A 15,383-nucleotide genomic window follows, 5' to 3' on the forward strand; every position below is an offset into this window, starting at 1 on the left:
CAATGAAGAAGGGTAACAGGCTCTTCAGTAGAAAAGGTCTGTATGTATATTTGATCTGGCCTCTTAATATTATTTAACATGGCTCTGTCCTGTTGATTGTGCACCACAGCTGCAAGCAAAAAGAAACAAATATTGTTATGGTTTTTGATGACATGTACCTGAACTGTGTGGTTTAATGATGGCACCCTCCTGGGTAAAAATCTTTCATTAGGATCAACAGGAACTACTCAGGAGGATGTTATGATAAGAAAAAAAAACTAATTTTCAGATGTATGGCTCAGAGCATGGGAAGTCAGAATCCTTAACCATGAAGGGAGGTTACAGAACTTGGAAAGAAATTAATTGAAGTTTGATGCTGTGGGGATTAGTGAACTGCATACGCAAAAAGAATAGAAGATACAATCAAGTGGATACAGTGTTAGCAACACAAAATCAAATAAGAGTAATGCAGATGTAGGTCTAATATTGAATAAGGAAATATGAATTCAAGCAAACTACTATGAACAGGGCAGTGACTGGATTATTATAATCAAAAAGTCACAAAGCCACAACCCACCAAAGTAGAAATAGTATATATTCCTACTAGGTCTGCAGAATAGGAAATAATGGAAAAGTTTATGATGTGGAAGAGATCATAGATATGTATGATGAGCTAAATAAAATTATTCAGTACAGCAAATGAGACAAAAATAATTTATGAGGAGGAACTGGAATTCAATAGTGGGAAATGGAAGAAAATGAAAAATTGCAAGAAGCTATGTACTGCTGGAAAGGAATGAAAGAGGAAACCATACGGCAGAAATTTGCACAGAATATGATTTACCTGATTTAGGATTATATACTTAACAAAATCCATCAAACAGACCATTTGTTATAACAATTAATACAACTGACAGAAGCAGAAAGTGCGCAAATCTGGAGGTTTCTCACCTTTAGATCTACAGGGCACAGAAACAAGGTAGCAACAAAACTTAAAGGGTAAGAAGTTGTTGTTAGCTCTCTTGTCGATCTGCCTAGAAGTGCCTCTTTCACAGAACAGGTGAAATCTTGTCTCCAGCAAGATTAGCCTGACAACAAACATTACCACTTAGCTAACATTACCACTTAGCTAACATACAACTGTAGCAAACTTCATTCCCCTGTTGCCCCAATGATGGCCAAGACAGAATTCTCAACATAAATGGTGAAATAAGGTGCAGTTTTTGTTTAAATGAGCTTCCTGGACTCAAATTTGCTACCTCTATGTCTTCCTTTTGAAGAGGATCATTCAGATTATCTACTCTAATGACAGGAAAATATGGAGTGAATTTACCAGGATAATTCTGAACCACTGCAGGCAATAAATTAACATCCACATAGAAGTCAAACATATTCCACAACATTGCCAATTCTTGATTAGACTAACGATAGACAATACATTTGCTCATCCAATGTGTTTCTTCAGCTGGCAGTGAATCACTTAGAAGATGTGCCAGGTGCCACCACATTGACAGCAGCAGAAATAGCTAGTACAAACCAATGCAAGTTATTCACACTTCTATAAATATGAGTTAGGTCTAAACTGAAGTTACAAATGATATCAAAATGCACCAACTGCAACTCCAACGCAACAAATAAATAACAATGGAAATTATTTGTGAATCTCCTTTTCGGCAACTGTTGTAAGTTTTTCTGTTTTCTGCCTTAAGTGAATTACAAATTAACAAACTCGTTACCAGAAGCAATTTCCTTTTTTAGCATCCCCAGACACTACTAAAGTTATGAGTAAATAACATTCATTTTGATGTTATACATGTGAAAACTATTTTTCTTGTGATTGCTTTCATTAGCACAAACAACAACAATTGAAAGGATAACAACATACTCATTACAAAATGCAAACACCCACAAACAAATTTCATAAGCCTCATAGTTTGAAATCAAAAAAGCAAACTGTGAAGCAATTCTTTCACAATAACAGAAAAATAGGATTCAAAAATCTGTGAAGAAAAGTAAACAAGTGCACTATTGCAGTTACAGTTTCATTCCAGATTGCGATTACTTCAAAGATGAAGCAGCTGTGGTGGAAGGTATCTATTATATTATTCGTAAGCAAAATTGTCATCCACTCTATAAAAAAACAATGGGACAAAATGTCTACTCTTAGTTACACTCTGAACTGTTGGTGATGCATTGTCAATAAAAGCGAAAAGTGCCTAATGAATGAGCTTTTCAATTTTCAGACAACTTCAGAGACAGATGAACTAAAGCAACAAGAAGGGGTTACACTAGGTTAGCATGTTTTAGAATGCATAACTTGCAGTTGGTGCATTTTTCTCAATATTTCCCTATTGTTTCACACCAACACTCCCTTTAGGCTATCACAATATTCATATCAGACTCATCAAAGTGTAAGCATTTAAACAGACTGCTACATAAAATATTATAGAACTTATGTCTGAATATGACTGAACAACGGTACTTTTAATATAGACCTTGCACACATCAAATTGTGTCCCGATACAACTGCTCATCGGCTCTTGACTAAAATACTTTGACGTGAGATCTATAACATTTGTTCTGTAAATATTCTTGTTTTGAAAATAGCCCTACACAGTTAGCAAACACCAAATCACTGTAACTGAAGATGTCATCACAGCAGTCCTGAAGGACACAGGATGTGGTGATAAATTTCAGCTGGATATTATGAATTATTTAGAAATAAAGGAGATGACTCGTCAAAAGGCGGAAGTGCTGTGTTGTCAATAGGTACACAAACGGAAGGTATAGAGCTTTGCTAGCTTTCAAAATGCACTTTGCACTTCCTTTACTTCCTTTTCCAAGCTTGTGTGGAACACACACACACACACACACACACACACACACACACACACACACACACACACTCTCTCTCTCTCTCTCTCTCTCTCTCTCTCTACATGGTGCTCAGTCAACTGCCTCATCTTTCCTGGCCTATGGTCGGTGGGGGTGGGGGGGGGGTGGGGGGGAGTGGGTAGGCAGGAAGGGAGTTGGAGGGAAGTGTCTAGTGCAGCTCGTGGGAGAATGGGGATCCATATGTGGGCTAGTTAGGGGTGCAGGCAGACGTGGCTGGTGGCACACGATTTCATACATAATGGTGTGAGGTAACAGTGCCCAACTAGAGGCAGAGGCAGAGGCAGATTGATTTGACTACTCAGATATTCTGCAATTTGAATCCTGTCACACTTGCAAAGCAATATCAGTAGTCATATTTGCCAACATAGACTTACGATCACCGATACCTTCCTCTACATTACCCAACTCAATGAAGTGAGGTCTGTTTATTGCTAGGTGATCTAAGATGTTGCCATCACAAGCTGGTTCTCTAATTATCTGCTCTCAGTAGTTTTCAGATAAGACATTCAGAATGTCACAAATCCTTGTCTCTGGCATCAGTCTTTATCACATGACTCTCCCAATTTACTCCTGGCCAAGTTGAAGTCACCCCTATTACAACAACATGATCAGCAAAGTAATTAATTACATTCTGAAAGTTCTCCCTGAAGTGCTCTAATACTACAGCTCCCGAACCAGACATGCATCTGATTACCATTTTTGACTGACCTTTGATGCTTAATTTCATCCAGATTAATTCACATTCAGAATCCATGATAATCTCAGTAGATATTATCGAATTCTTTACCAGAATAAATTCACCACTACCGTTGGTGACTAACCTATCCTTGCAACAAATATTCCAATCAGAACTTAGGATTTCATTGCTATTCACTTTCAGTTTCAACGAACTTCTTGTTCCTAATACTATTTGGTTATTATAACTTTCAATAAAAGATACAACATCTGGGACTTTTCCCCGATTGTTCCTTCAGTTTACTACTATCATATTAATCATTTCTGTATTTGATCTGAGAAGACAAGCATCGTCTGAGAACACTATGGCTGACATATCTTCAATTTTGGCAGAGTGTCTATCTGGTCCCAAAGAGGGGTTCTTTTAACATGCAGCACTTACAATCTTAAGGACTCTAAATGGTACTTGTTGTGACTGAATGACATACAGTTTTTACAGAATCAAGAAGATGGTAGAATGCCATAAATAAGCTATAGCTAAAATGTAGAAAAGCTAGATTACTACTTACCGTAAAAATGACACATTAAGTTGCAGACAGGCACAATTAAAAGGACTTCCACATAAACTTTCAGCCACACCCTTTCTCAGAAAAAGAGAAACACACATCATTTGTTCACACAAGCAAGCACACCTCACAAACAAGACCGTCCACTCTGGCAACTCAGGCCAGAATGCCATAATTCTGGCCTGAGCTGCCAGAGTTGGCAGTCAAGTGCGTGTGATGTGTGTTTGCTTGTGTGAATGAACAGTGTGCGTTTCTCTCTTTCTGACTAATGCTGTGGCCGAAAGCTTATGTGTAAGTGTCTTAACTGTGTCTGTCTGCAACTTAACATGCCACCTTTACAGTAAGTAGCAAGCTATTGTTTCCTATATTTTTGATATTTCTACTGAGTTACCATTGTTTATAATATAACTATTAATTTTTACAGGAAATGAGATTATTTGCTTGGAAAATACAAATGAGGTAAAGATAAATTACAGAAAATTAAAATTTAGCAACATTTTCCAATTCCAGAACATATGTATCATAACTTCAGAATTATTCACTTACAGTACCTGAAATCTGCTTATCTGGCAGAGGTGGAATTGGTATCAAACTGAATTTTTCCTCCAAGCGTTCGTGCAACCAATCGAAGTGTTTGTACCGTCTAGAAACCTGGATGTTGTTGAACTGGACAGTGGAGAAAGTAACATTGAATAGTGAGCAGCAAGATAAGGCATAAAAATTTTAGAGTTATATTATATTATGTTAGATTTTTCAATATAAATGAACTGCTTCAATTAAGCATGCAGCAAAGCCATCGTCAATTGCTCTTATTTCCTCAAGGTGAGTCCACAGTGGATTAGTGTTGCTATGTATTTCTTGAGATTCCTTTACTCTGTTCAAAGTTGAAATACAGAAAAATTCAAGGCACATGTGCCAGATATAACTGGTAATTTCTACCGTGGCACTGCACTAGTATCTGTCGCCTGTGAAGCATGTTCTCTCAATTTCACAAGAGGTCAAATTAAGAGTTATCTGGGGTCTCCAGAAATAAATGGGTACTTATGTCCAATTTAAAGTCAGTTACTTACTTGTCTTGACATTGGCTGAAAGGTCAACTTGATTCCATTAAATAATATTAAATGAAAATATAATGTGGAATTATAATATAGAGATTACTGCTGCGAAAAATCTCTAGACACACCATAGGAAGTGCTCTTTGTTCCTTAGCATTCATGTGTGTATTACTGCATGCACAATGTGTAAGGATTATAATCTTTCAAGAAACAATAAGTTAATGAAGAGAGTACAAACTGAGCAATAGTGTTGCGTCTTACGCATTCTTGTGTTTCATCAGACTACATTAGAGCTGTATGTATCCAAGTTACCTGCTGATGATGTTACCACAAAGTGGAAACAACATGAAAACTCTATTGGCAATGGTATCTCTGGTAGTCCTAAGAAATTAACCGATATGCAATACCACAACTCTACTACACCCCACTATTATAACCAAATGTCAGTTATGTTTATTAGCTATTGCAGAGGACGCCTGTTGCAGCTCAGGTGGAGAAATCACTGGAAAACGCAAAAGCTGATAATTACCTTTGGTACACATGCAGCTGCCCAGACATCTCAAAACTGGAGCAGTATAGGCACTACATCATTGATCTGTGCTGTGGGAGGTGTCACAATACATGTAGAACAGACAGGCCTCTGACAAACTGTATTTAGAGAACTGTGTTGGAGCAATAGTGACATTTGGTGACAGTGTGGTAATTTTCCTTCCTTGGGGTGTGGACCCTAGATGACAGCATGCACACCACACTGAGTCAACAAACTGAAATCAAATTTTGTACCAGTGCTATAATGATATCTAGAAGTCCAGTCTAAACTCCACAGGAAACCACTGGGGCAAACTGGAGTATCAGTCGTGTGCTAGGTCACCCACATGTTCAGTGAGACTATTCTGTATGGTTCATATAGAACAGAAACAATTCCACCTATTCGTCATTTCGATACCTCACAGGCTGCCATTGTGACATGTCAACATAAACCAAAAAATTTATATTAAACGTTTCACAGTATTGTGAATTTACACTAATCTTTGCCACACATTAAAATCATCCGAGTTAACAGACGAAAAGTAAACCAGAAATGAGAATTCGTTACTGCAACTTTGTATTATTGCAGCCTTTTTTTTTTTTTGTGACACTGCTTTACCGAAGAGCTAAGGAACAATTACACATGGTGCATATGCATGTATGTGGGTGACTGCACACATATATCCTCCTAAGGAACACTAAATCTTAGTACTTCATTGTTCCATATAGTATGTGACAATGACATTAAACTAGTAAAACATTATCTGATTAGCTCAAAGAAAAGTTGAACACTTTCCATGAAATGACTAACCAACTATTTCGACAATTATCACTCAAATGTGCAACTATGAGCCAAATGAAACACTGGTCAAAGTCACAAGTCAATCACCATGTAAATTGCACCATGTCAGGTGCTCTTATATTTGTGATTGAATCTTCTTCTACAATCACACCCACTTCTGCCAGTCACACACAACACTTAACATTTATGAAGTATTTATTTAATGTCACAGGAATTGGAGAAGTAGCTGCATTCTTTTGTAACATGCATAAACAGCAGCCACACTGTACAGAAGACGTATCAGTAAAACGCTGATGCCTATTTCCCACTTAACACTAGATTCCCAGATGAGTACACATGGACTGGAAAATAGCTAGTAATTCATAATGGGTTGTGTACATAAATACCACCTAAAAGTCACTTCACTCCAGGGAGATGGATGACTTAACGAAGATTTGGATTGGATTGTTTGGAGGGAAGAGACCAAACAGCGAGGTCATCGATCTCATTGCATTAGGGAAGGATGGGGAAGGAAGTCGGTCGTGCCCTTTCAAAGGAACTATCCCGGCATTTGCCTGGAGCGATTTAGGGAAATCACGGAAAACCTAAATCAGGATGGATGGACGCGGGATTGAACTGTCATCCTCCTGACTTTATGAAGAGCGAAGTTTTAGAATACATGGCAATAAAACAATTTCTTTTGAAGTAAGAAAGGGGTGCAGCAGAAAGTCTGAAAACTTCGGGAAAATAGAGGATACTGAGTACACAGATTGAAGTGAAAAGGCAGCCTTATGCTTCAAAGTCAGTCGACAGAAAGTAAGGTGTAGACCATGAAACAACAATATATAAAATTCCCTGAACTCTAGATGTCGTGCTATTAGAACATACTGAGCATCATGTGCTACCACTCTGCCCACCTGCCCGTTTCTTCCTCGTCATACATTAATCTAGATGAAACAAGCTCATTTGGATTTTTTTGAGTGCATCCACATGACTTATCTGATTACCAGATTTGAAGTAACTGGATTATTTAATGTGGAGATTGTCAGAAGTTGACATTCTATTAATCCCTGATCCACTACACTCAGTACATACCAAAACAAAATGTTTTACAAAATGTTCTGGAATACCGATTTTTCACATAAATGTGTGACTGTATTGGATACAACAACTACAAATCTCAAGGAGCACACTGACATGAACACAACTACAAAATTTGAATCCAATTAAATGCCACTGACAAAACTGTCATCTGAATGAGAATATACTTACAGAAGGTGTTAGCTGATAAGCAATGAAACTTTTCAAGCCCTTGAGTTTTGATTCCTTTTTAGGTGATGCTACTTGGCAACTGTACCTCTCCTTAATAGGGTTCCACATTACTCCATCTTCTGTTTCCTACAGCAATGTAAGAACAATAAAATTACAATATCTCCATTAAATGGAGAACACATTTTTATAATACATATAATCCTAAGATATCCAACAGGTTTAACAACTAATTTATTAAATTCAAATAAAGTGACAAATTTATTTACTTTGTTACATATATCAGCTCTGAACCAGTAATAATGATAAATTAAGTTCAGTGTTGTTTACTGATAGCAATAGGGAATTTAGGGAATTAGAAATGGCATTACACTTTATGCCAGTACTATACTTCACCAAGACTCAAAATTCATGTACTACACTCCAGGGCCATTGATCGTAAGCAGTTACTAGACTTTTATGGTTGGTTGGTTTAAAGGGGGAGGGGGGAAGGGACCAAACTGCTATGTCATCAGTCCCTACATTTATGGAAACTAATTCTACAGATCTGGGCTTTTCATGTATTTGATTTGTTGATGCTAACTAGAGAATTATTTCACTTCAGTGAGTTCATGCGCTATAAAAAAAAAAAAAATCTGAACACAGCTTTGTCTGGATTAAATTCAGTTACTTACATATATCAAAACCCTGTCGCTGTCTGGCACCGACACCTTTACTGTGCCAAGAATGTAACTCTCTCCGCCAGATTTAACAAAGGTAGTAAATCTGTTGAAATTTTTTCTTCCCACAGTGCCCTTATTATCCATTTTACCTACAAAAAATTAAAGTTTTGCTATCAATAGAAAACAACAACTTAAAAGACAATGGGAATTTATGTTAAATATTTTCAAAGACCACTTAAGAGAATGATATCAATTGCAACAAAACTTAATAAACATTCAAAATTACTTTCTAAAAATGAGTCAGTACAGAACTGTGATGTCAAAATAACATACGAATGATGATACGAAGCAGAATGGGGATTGGAGACAGTTCAAATCAAATTAAATTAAAATCAATGTTCAAATGAACAAAGTATGTATTTTTTTTAAAAGTGCTGATTTTACAGAGATTTTTTTAAAGTATTGAAAAACCAAATTATGAGAGAAGGGAGGGAGAGTAATGACAGACCAATGTCAGACAACAGGCTAGAGCAGGGTGAAGTGTTCGCTCTACATCATCTTCAGAAGACGTTTTAAACAACAGTCTACAGACATCTCAATTACACAGGCAGTTTTTGGTAGAGCCATACAGTTCACGATTTACACAAAAATTACAGGCAGATGGAGAGAAGAAACCTTTACCTCATGGCACACACATTAATTTAATTCATTTTAAACCTATTTCTCAAACACTTTGTAGACAGCTTTCGCCCAGACACAAACCAAAATAAAATCATACGTAAGAGGCTGAAAAACTGGGTAACACCAGCAATTAGAATATCATGGAAATAAAATTGGAATAAAATGCAAACTTTACCTTGAAGAGAAGGACCATAAAGAGATACTGTAAAATTTTAAATTGTGTAATCAAGATGACCAAAATATGCATTATAAACAGCAAATTAACAGATCAAATAACAAAACAAACACTGTAAGTAAATTTCTAAAATCTTAACAGACAAGCAATTAGAACAATCAAGCCTAACAGTTCATGGAAATGGGACAAACCAGAATAATCTGAAAAGGGCAGCCTCAGAATTCAATTAGTTCTTTTTCACTGTAGCTGAAAATATAAGAACAGAAAACAATGCCTTCCTCAGAAGCCACAACACTAGTGAGACTTACCCAGCACACACTATCAATGCCACTGCACTTCAAATCCACAACTATGAAAACTATAAAAATCGTGAGATCCCTAAAAAGCACCAGTTCTTCTGGATACAACTAAATTCCAAACAAGGTATCAAAATTATATAGTGGCAATCAGCAGCATACTGTGCTATCTGTTTAACCAATGTATGAAAGATGGTGTATCTCCTCCTAGATTAAAACGTGCTGCAGTGATGCCAATACACAAAGACGCTGAGAGACATGTCATATCTACTAGCCAATGTCTCTGCTGACATTTCTTTCAGATATATTTGAAAGGGTGGCGTATAACAGGCTATATGAACACCTAACACAGCCTCCCAGTTTGGCTTTCATAATCGGCTCTCCCTAGAGAGCAATATTAAGTCTCAAAAGAAATTCTAGATGAAATGAAATGCGAGGATTTTCTGTGACCTTACTGAAGCTTTTGATTTTGAAACATAACACATCAGTATACAACTTTTCACATGATGACAGCAAAGAAACCACCTTTCTTCTACAACAAGAATCGAAGAGTCGCTCTAACAGGTGCAGGTGGGAACAACAAAATCTGAGTAGAGACCTAATAACTATGTTCCCCAGGGCTCCATTCTTGGACCACTGGTCTTGTTGGCGTGCATTAATGACCCACCAGCATCTGTAAATAACAAGGCAAATACAATAATGTTTGCTGGTGATGCGACTGCCTTTATCAAGGCCATGACATTCTCAATGCAAATAATCTATCACTTAACATTACAAAAACAAATTAATGCAGTTTCAGATAGCAAGCTCTTGAAACAGATATCAACAGCAGAAAATTAATGGAACTCTACAGACAAAATTTGTAAGGATACAAATGGATAATTAATCAAGATTGAATGAACATATGAATCACCTGCTCAAGAAACTGAGCTTAGAATGCTTTCCACTAAGAGCTATTTTGACCTATGTTGATAGGGAAACAATAAAGTCAAATTTCACACATTTCCATTCTGAGCTCTTGTGGCATAATATTTTGGAGAAATTCAGAAAAGTCAAACTTTTTAAACTACAGAAAGCAAATTGTGAAGATCTGTGGGGTTATTAATCAGATATCCTGTACGCTTCTCCTGAAGATCCTTGGGATATTGACAGTCACCATGCAATATGTCTACTCACTAATGATACCTGTTTACAAGAAACATTCCCAAACTTAACATTCAAAATTAGCATATGGTAAAAGCAAAGCCTTCACAATGACTCAATAACTTTCAATATATTGCAGAAAGAAGTTATTCGGTATGGAAATAGGTTTACAATGAACATAAGAAAAGGATACTGACAACCTGCATATATTCAAGAGGAAACAAACAATTCCTCATAAAACAAAGGGATGTAAAAGATGTATCATAAATGATGGTGTCAATGTACATTATTATTGTCTGTGCATTATTATTGTGTGCCTTGCATGTATCTTGACTACAATTTTTTCCCTTCTTCTTCTTCTTCTTCTTCTTCTTCTTCTTCTTCTTCTTCTTCTTCTTCTTCTTCTCTCTTTTCCATTAAAAATCTTATTCTTGGACTTGTCCAGCATTATTTGCACAAAATTTAACAGCATCAAATAAAAAACAATATTTCCCTCTCTCCCCCCCCCCCCCCCCCCCCCCCCCCCCCCCCCCCCCCAATGCGCAGTCTGGTAAGCAAAATCTCCTTCCAGCGGCAAGGCTGACATGAAGTCCGTCAAGCTTTTGTGGTCAGTTTCAGCAACTGCAGATAGTTGTCCAACACTTGCAACCATTCAGTCACCCACTGATGCATGATGCATGATGCTGTCAGAAAATGAGAATGGCGTGCAACGGGATGGGACATTGATGGACAGCACCATCCCAACATGCTTCCTAGGCAACTTTATCAGCCATGTCATTACCCTGTATCCCAACATGGCCTGGTACCCAGCAATAGATCACCTCCTTGCCACGGCGTTTGAGCCGCTGTAAGCAGTCATGGATGAGCTGAATCAGCGGGTCTACCGGATACATTTGGTGAAGCACTTGCAGTGCACTAACAAAGTCGGAACAGACAAGAGGACTCATATGGTGATGTCTGAACACTCTCCAGTTCCATTAGAATGTCATAACTCAGCATCGTAATTTATAAATTGTTCTGGAAGACACACTTTAAAAACCCTATCAGGGAAAACCACAGAACAACCAAGAGCATTCCCCTGTTGGGATCCATCTGTATAAATAACGATAAAACTATGGTACATGCTTAAAATAGACGAAAACAAAGTTGTAAAAACCATATCTGGAATACAATTTTTCGGGTACTGCATCAAGCTTAAAATAACTTTGGTGCCTCCGAAGATACCAAGGCGGCAGTGCGTTCCACCCCTGGGTGTGTATTTTTTCATGCCAGAGAGATCCAGATCCTTGAGGCAGGCCATAGCACGTATACCAAATGGCTTGGTCGCTTGGGGCCAATTTCTGAACAGTCATTCGAAGGCGGGTTGGATAACTGAACTAAATACCAACAACTGGGGTGACGCTGAGATTTTCAGCACCTGTTGAGCCAGAAGGATATGTCACCGAATCCAGAGTGATGGTTCACCAGCCTCTGTACACAGACTCTAAACTGGGCTGGTCTGAAAGGCTCCAGGCGATATCCAAATGCCTGCATGGTGGACAGCATCCAGCGGTAGAAAGGACAGCTCAACGCACAGACCACGCTGCCGTAGTCTAAGTGTGATCGAACAAATGCCATATAAAACTGTAGGAGGCGGGACCTGTCAGCTACCCATGTTTTTCCGGCAAGGCATTTCAAAATGTTCAACAACTGGAAGCCCTTTGTTCATAGGTCTTTCAGGTGTGGGAGCCATGTTAATTTCAAGTCATAGTAAACACAAAAAATGCAACATGTCTTGAAAAAGTAAAATACAGTCCCCCATTGTAAGCTCTGGTTGCACGAGCACGATTAAAATTGACACACACAGTCTTCTCAGGTGAGAATCGAAAACTAGTTGTCTGGGCCCAGGTTTCCAACCTCCTAATGGTTAGCTGCAGCTGCCTCATCATCGTCATAAGATCAGAGGAAGAGTAGAAGATTGCAAAGTCATCCACAAACAAAGAGCATTTGACAGGGCTCCTGACTGCACAGGAAATGCCATTGATAGCAATGGCAAACTGTGACACTGAGGACACTGCCCTAGGGCACACCATTCTCCTGAACATAGCAATCAGATATGGTATCACCGATGCGATAACAAAAACGCCTGTCCTTGAGAAAGGATTGGATCAGAAGCGGCAGGCATCCACATAGTTCCCATTCTTGAAGTTGGTGAAGGATGTTGTACCTCCAAGTAGTGTCATATGCTTTTTCGAGGTCAAAAAACACACAAACTAAATGGTTTTGGCATAAAGAGGACTCCTGTATCACTGTCTCCAGTAGAATTAAGTTGTCAAGAGTGAAACAGTAGCGCCTGAAACAACACTGGGAGCAGCTTGGGTAACCTCGGGATTCAAGCAGCCAGACAAGGCGACGGTTGACGATGCATTCAAGAGTCTTACCCATACTACTAGTAAGGGCGACACTCCGATAACTGTTAAGGGCGCTACGGTCCTTACCTGGTTTCCAGAATGGAATTAAGATTGCCTCCTTCCAAGTCGTGGGGTACTGTCCATCAAACCAAATCTGATTGAAACAAGAGAGAAGCTGACCTCTCACTTCAGGGCACACATGACAAAGCATGGTATAATGGATCTCATCAGGTCCTGGAGCAGTATCTCTGGCTGCAGATAAAGCTGATTCCAGTTACCGCATGGAGAATGGAAGGTTGTAGACTACTTCATTACATGAGAAAAAAATTTAGCTTCGTCATCTCTGCAGTCCGACAGAATACCTGAACAGCAGGAGCTTGTCTGGATGACTTGGTAACAGTAAAGAAACGTTCAGCGAAAACGTGAGCCATCTCTTCTGACGTGTCCACCAAGACACCATTATTTGACAAGGCCATAAGGGGATGTGGACTACCCTTGCCTGAAATCCATCTTATTTATTCCCAAACCCACGCAGCGGAAGTGGACTGATTAATAGAAATCATGAATTCCCTCCAGGAAGCCCTCTTCCATTCTTTCCTCACTCGCCTTGCATGTGCTCTCAGACCTGGAGACAAGAAGATTGTCTGTAGTTGGACACCATTCGAAGTTCCAAAGAGCTGCCCGTCTGGCCCTGATTGCCAATCGACAGTTGTCATTCCACCAAGGTACAGACTGTCGTCCGAGGTGGTTACTAGACCTGGGGATGGCCTCTGCAGCAGCCCTTTGGATCTCATGAGTGATATGGGCCACCGCCTCTTGTGCACAATCCTTTCATTTAAAAATAGCCTAACTGTACTGTAACCAATTTGCCCTTTGTATCATCCACCTGCATGGTCTCCTGCTGGTCACTGTCCTAGACGGCAGACAAATCCACACTCGAACGTGGTCACTAGAATTTAAATCTGGAGCCACTTCCCACTTAACTGAATCTAAAATAGCTGAGGAACAAAAGTGAAGATCAATAGCTGAAAAAGACCCTGTAGCTGTGGAAAAGTGAGTCATCTGTACCGCATTCAGAATGGTGAGGTGAGCGAGCGTGTGAGCGAGACACGCTCGCGTGTGAGTGTGAGTGTGAGTGTGAGTGTGTGTGTGTGTGTGTGTGTGTGTGTGTGTGTGTGTGTGACAAATTTCAATTCTTACAAGAATTTACCAAGGGTAAATCTGCAGAACTCTGTATTTTGAACAGAGGCATACAATTTCACAAGACTGTATCTTCTATATGAATTACGATAGACACTTGCAGCAAGTTTTTACATACATATAAAAACAAATTCTACCTTGGCATCAGTATTAAGTTACTGCCAGAAGCCCCTGGCACAATTATCTCACGTGTTTATTACCCAATGTGCACTGAATCTAGATGGCAATAATATGGCAAGAAAAGGCTGTTTTGCATTCCTTATTTTAACAGCAGCATTTCAGTTACAACCGTGAGGCACTATTTATGTCAATAGTATGGCACTACATTGGCCATAAGTGGAGTACAGATATCTCACTGCATTAACAACTTCCATGGTAACTTGATCCACAGTGATTTTTGTTATTGGGTGGGGATGGGGAGAAAGGGAGTTGTGAAAGACTCCATTTGTGTGTCTCCAATATATATGAGTGGACTGCAGCACCATATAGCAATCACAAGACATGCTCGCGAAAGTAAGAGTTGAGTTTCATTACTGTCTGGATGTTTGTTGTAAGTTCAGTTGGGGAGGGGGGGGGGGGGGAGGAAGGGGAGAGGGAGCACATTAAAACAATTGTGAAAGGTAAATGAAAACTTTGAACCTAAACTTAATTGTAAGAATTACCACAAGGTATCACACAAAATCACATTTCTTCACGAAAGTAAAAACATATTAGTCCCATGCACAAGTTAAAATTTACCCAATGTATCCTCCTCCATTTGTGTGAGATATAATCTTGTTAAACTATTTTTAAGCACATTGTACATTCAGTGAGGAATCTAATAATATTCCACGACATGTTACAGACTGCTTATATGAAGGCAACTCAGATTATTCCAAATGTATGTGAGTATAAGAGCGCCACTCCTTCAAAAATCTAGTAATGCGTCAAATAGAAAGCACCCTTAGCATACAGTAAATTTAATTTACATTACATTACAAATGCTTAATAAGTCTCACAGATCATCAATATACATCTATGAGGATATTTTCCCCCGAAACAAATCAATAATGCTATCAACTTCTTTTACGTTATAAAATATGTAAGCA

The 15,383-nt window shown here is 38.7% G+C and overlaps 1 protein-coding gene across 2 annotated transcripts in view; it reads right to left on the reverse strand.

The window, feature by feature from the left end:
• LOC126297776 (sorting nexin lst-4) overlaps nucleotides 1–15,383 on the reverse strand; it is a 91,579-nt gene that overhangs the window by 37,924 nt on the left and 38,272 nt on the right. For both annotated transcript variants that reach the window (XM_049988954.1, XM_049988955.1), the window contains exons 5-7: nucleotides 8,423–8,559; nucleotides 7,752–7,877; nucleotides 4,667–4,781 (exon numbers count right to left, since the gene is read on the reverse strand). In XM_049988954.1, the coding sequence (XP_049844911.1) occupies nucleotides 4,667–4,781; nucleotides 7,752–7,877; nucleotides 8,423–8,559 (378 nt within the window). The remainder of the gene's footprint in view (nucleotides 1–4,666; nucleotides 4,782–7,751; nucleotides 7,878–8,422; nucleotides 8,560–15,383) is intronic.

Source organism: Schistocerca gregaria, chromosome X (genome assembly GCF_023897955.1).
Source record: "Schistocerca gregaria isolate iqSchGreg1 chromosome X, iqSchGreg1.2, whole genome shotgun sequence".
NCBI lineage: Eukaryota > Metazoa > Arthropoda > Insecta > Orthoptera > Acrididae > Schistocerca > Schistocerca gregaria.